We start from the raw sequence: 4,229 nt of genomic DNA on the forward strand, positions 1-4,229 counted from the left end.
TTGGAGACGGATCAAAGATGAGCCTCAAAGTACTTTGATCCTACACATGACGTATAAAATCAAACTCACTTTACGAAACGTTTTGAGTGCATCACTATCCATGGCACACATATCTGTCACAAGTGTGACTCCACAGAGTAAAACACCATGATTTCGATCAGATAAGAGAGAAGTAGCTTTGGCTACGAAATGGTCTAATAATTCAGGTACTTTCTTAATAATCCTCATGGCACAAAGTGCTGCCTAACGATTTGAGAATGATCAAATGAAATCAGTTTGATGAGATCCAAAGCAGTTTATGAAATCAAAAATATTAACCTTTTTTCGTATATACGTATTACTACTTCCTATAAGTTTTTCTACCTCGTTTGCTAAATCTCTTGACATTTCCTGTGAAAGTAGGGGGAGGGGTTTGTAATGGATTCGTAGATTATAAATTAGCCATCATTCGTCATCGGAATAGAAGAGATGTCTTTGAAAAGAGAATTCGTACTTCTGAACTGATATTCGCAAACGTACAAAGCGCAAGTCCTACTACATACATATTAGAATGATTCATATCACTTTTTTTCAATCATAATCCCAAAATCAATTCCCAATCAAGAATATAAAATCAAAGATAACAAAGTCAGATTTTTCTCTTCATTCAATTGATTTATAAAGACCGAAATCAAATCATCAACCCACTTACTTTTTCAAACTATTAGTTACTAATGTTAAAACTTCTTGACTTTCATCTAACAAAAGCATAATCCCAAGATATCCAAGTCTCTTATCGGCAAATCTAATCCGGAATCCCCCCCAAACAAAAAAACATGAGAAATCAAATTCTTTAATTTTTTTTTCTTGATGCTCTAACCTTGGTTGTGCAACTAATTTAAGACATTCGATTTGTCCAAAATGAGCAGGATGTCCTAACATGTGAATGTACAATAATTTAGCCACCTAAAAGAACCTCCCAAAAAGAATCATATCAACAAAAGAACAATTTGATGAATGATCCAAAACCTTCACCAAAAAGTAAAAAAGAATTTAATGAAGGATTGAAAACTTACATTATTATACCTATAAGCCGTTTCTTCTTCTTTAAAACTAGTTCTAATAGCTGCACTTTCTTTTTGGATCACTGATCTTTCATCTGCTAAAGTTTTAGTGGCTCTTATAGCTTTAATCAAAGCTTTAAGATTCTATTTGATTTCCAAAGAAAGATGTCAAATCCATTGATAGTCAGTTTTTGGAATTCCATTGTCTTGGAAACTTGTGGTTTTGTACTGACGTAATACATCCTACAAGAACTAAGTGTCTTGAGAGATTGAAGTTTTGGATTAGTTCCAATCGGTTTTCTTGATGATAGTCTTGGGTGAAGTAATAAAGTGAATGATGATGATGTAGTTGATTGAGGTTGAGTTGGTAAACAGGAAGAGGTAATCAAAAGAAGAGCAATCGATCGAGTTCAAACACATCATTTCACTTTTTACAAGCATATTCCACCACAACATCTTACTAAAGAGGTTCCATTTCAAGTGACAGCTCAAGTGACACTGTAGAATATCATGCCACAAAGACATTCCTGAAGGTTTCTTTGGATGAAAGTGTGACAATATCTGATTGTCTCTGAAAATGAAGATATACAATCAAGTGGCCATGTGAATGCTTGACTTTCAAAACTTGACCAAAAACTCTTGCAGGAAGCTATTCCAGCAGTCAAGGAAACATTTGAGAACAGTATCAAATCCATGGCCTTTTGACATAAAACACAGGACCCAAGCCATTTATGAGTTTGTTGCGCTTCTGTAGAACCATTGAGTCAAAAAGAACAAAAGTCACCAGAATAAAAACACATTTGTAGAGTGAATTGGATTAGCGATGGATCAGTTTAAACAATATAAATCAAAAATAACATTTATTTTTACAAAAAGAAAACCAATTCAAGCGTTTGATAAGATATAAAACTGAACAACATCAAAACAAATCGAATCGACTCTCTATATACACAAACATATCTCAAAAAAAAAGTTAACCTCTATTCATCATATTCCCTTCACCTTTCCTATGTGTATCAGTAAATTCATCCCATTCGATCGCTTTTTTCCTAAGTCCTTCTGCCATTTCTTCACCATTAAGATTATCATCTTCGGCTTCCCGCTTGACTCTTTCCCCATCCGTTTCTTCTTCTGCTTGAGCCGGTCCACCTCCTTTCAAGAAATTGCCCATCGATTCTTGTTCATCTAAGTATTCATCTATGGTCATCGTAGGTAAATTCCAATCAGGTCTAAACACTTCGGATCTTAATCGGATACGATCTGTGGCTGATGTAAATGATTTAGATGATGGTAAGATGGTGAATGGTCTTAAAATCTTTCCGGTAGGACCGATCAATGGGCCTGATTTGGTGGAAAGTTGGTCTAGTTTCCAACTTAGATCTTCGGCTTCTGTTGCGTCTTTTTCGGTACTTTTGGATCGGTGTGGGATGCTTTCCATCTGTGAACTTGTGCCTAATAAGTCGAGTTCTTGGTCTATACTATTGATTTCTTGGTACGATTTTAAATAAAGAAACTTTAACCAAGTTGTATAAACTTCTCTTTCTCCTTCTTCTTCTTCTTCTTCATTATCTAAAGTTCGAGTGGATCGATGGTTTGTTGAATGTAGGTTGGATCGATTCTTTTCTTCTTTTCGGGTTTTGTATTCATTTAATTTGAATTGTAGTTCTTTTTCTAGTTTGTATTGAATGATCTTGCCTTCCCTTCTTATTGCTTGGTTTTTGATTGTTGATAAAGGTCCTTGGTATTTTGATCTTTCATTCACTTGTATCACTTCATAAGATTCGATTTGTTCAATAAACTCTAACAAATGATGCTTGATAGTAACAAAAAGCCCCTGATCAGTAACAGCAGAGAATTAAAAGATTGATGATTTGAGAGGACTTACTTTTGCAAGTTCAAGAAACGCTTTACGTTCATTACCACCATTAGTTTTTCTCAAAACCATTAACATTCCAATCAATCCATTCACAATTAAACATTTGATATCTTTAGTTGTCATATCTTCTATTGTTTCATTTGATGATAAGATTCCTAATCGTTTAATTAATTTATCACATAATTTTAAATCAGATATACTATATAAAATCTTAGACTAAAATTCAAATCATCAAAATGTGTAAAATCACATCAAAATGTGAAAAATCACATCAACATCATGTTTCACTCTTTTTCTTTTCGGTAATGACTGGCTTGAAAAAAGCTTACTTACTTGTACATCTTGGTTATTGGGTGATGGAGCTAGTTGTACTTCTTCGTATGATTTGGTAGCTCGATCAAGTAATTGTCCAAGTGAAATATCGTCTTCGATGATGAATTCTTTATTTGACATCTTCTTTTGAATGAATGCAAGGAATCTTGATTTGGATTAGAAATGATATTGTGAACTTTTGAGGTTTGAGCTTGGAGATTTCGTATTTTGGGTTGATGATGATCGATTTCAAAATGGTTCAGGATCCGATACTCGGCCACGGGGCGTCTGGTTTTTCCGCGTCATACCGACGCCTCGGCTACGGTACATTATCCGTGTGGGTAAATGGCTGAGGATGTGATTTGTATCTCATTCCACAGAAAATCAAACTGACCATGAGTCTGACCCATTTTCTCTTTGAATTGTCACTCAGGTTTTAAAAGAACTTTGTAAGTAAAGTAGTTCGGTCTGGTTCTTCAATTCTGCTTTCTACTCTTCTTGTTGCTCAAACCCGTCAATCGTGTGAGTAAATTGAAAGGTCAGTGTGCCGAAGGAAGGAATCATGAAGGGTGGAGATTTCTCTGGACCCGTTTTGGTTTGAGGATTCTGGATTTTGCTATAAGAAATGTTTGATGTTGATTTCTATCATCTTCTTAACTTTTTGTTATTGTTACTGTTATGGTTTGGCTTTGTCCGCTGTGTGATTTTGCGCTTGAGAAAAAAAAAGAGATTTGGAGTATTATGTTATGAGAAATCATCACTGACCAAGTTTAACTTTTAGGATAGGGTGATTTTATAATCTCTCTCATGAGGATATGGAGGTTTTACTCGGGATGTCATAAATTTCATGCCACATTTCGTTTTTTTGGCAAAATTTCTTTTTGGACTACGAGTAACATGAAGGTTTGTGAGGCCTTTTGTTTCACGGAGAAGAACCGAAAGATGGTAAAGTGAGTGGTCCTTAAACTCGAGTACAGGATGAAGTCGATGAAGGCATT

The 4,229-nt window shown here is 34.9% G+C and overlaps 2 protein-coding genes across 2 annotated transcripts in view; both read right to left on the minus strand.

The window, feature by feature from the left end:
• The window catches only part of MELLADRAFT_113519 (uncharacterized protein), a gene marked incomplete at both ends in the record, with an annotated part of 3,130 nt that extends 1,845 nt beyond the window's left edge, over positions 1–1,285 (minus strand). Inside the window, 7 exons of the mRNA XM_007418195.1 lie at positions 70–243; positions 319–390; positions 494–563; positions 692–784; positions 860–945; positions 1,056–1,187; positions 1,277–1,285. Of these exons, the coding sequence (XP_007418257.1) occupies positions 70–243; positions 319–390; positions 494–563; positions 692–784; positions 860–945; positions 1,056–1,187; positions 1,277–1,285 (636 nt within the window). The remainder of the gene's footprint in view (positions 1–69; positions 244–318; positions 391–493; positions 564–691; positions 785–859; positions 946–1,055; positions 1,188–1,276) is intronic.
• Positions 1,286–2,016: 731 nt separating this feature from the next.
• On the minus strand, positions 2,017–3,372 carry MELLADRAFT_95665 (uncharacterized protein; the record flags this gene model as incomplete). Its single annotated transcript, XM_007418183.1, has 3 exons — positions 2,017–2,877; positions 2,929–3,135; positions 3,253–3,372. The coding sequence occupies 3 exons, from the start codon at positions 3,370–3,372 to the stop codon at positions 2,017–2,019; spliced, it is 1,188 nt and encodes a 395-aa protein (XP_007418245.1).
• Between the last annotated feature and the right edge of the window lie 857 nt (positions 3,373–4,229).

This window comes from Melampsora larici-populina, assembly GCF_000204055.1.
Source record: "Melampsora larici-populina 98AG31 unplaced genomic scaffold MELLAscaffold_86, whole genome shotgun sequence".
NCBI classification, from domain to species: domain Eukaryota; kingdom Fungi; phylum Basidiomycota; class Pucciniomycetes; order Pucciniales; family Melampsoraceae; genus Melampsora; species Melampsora laricis-populina.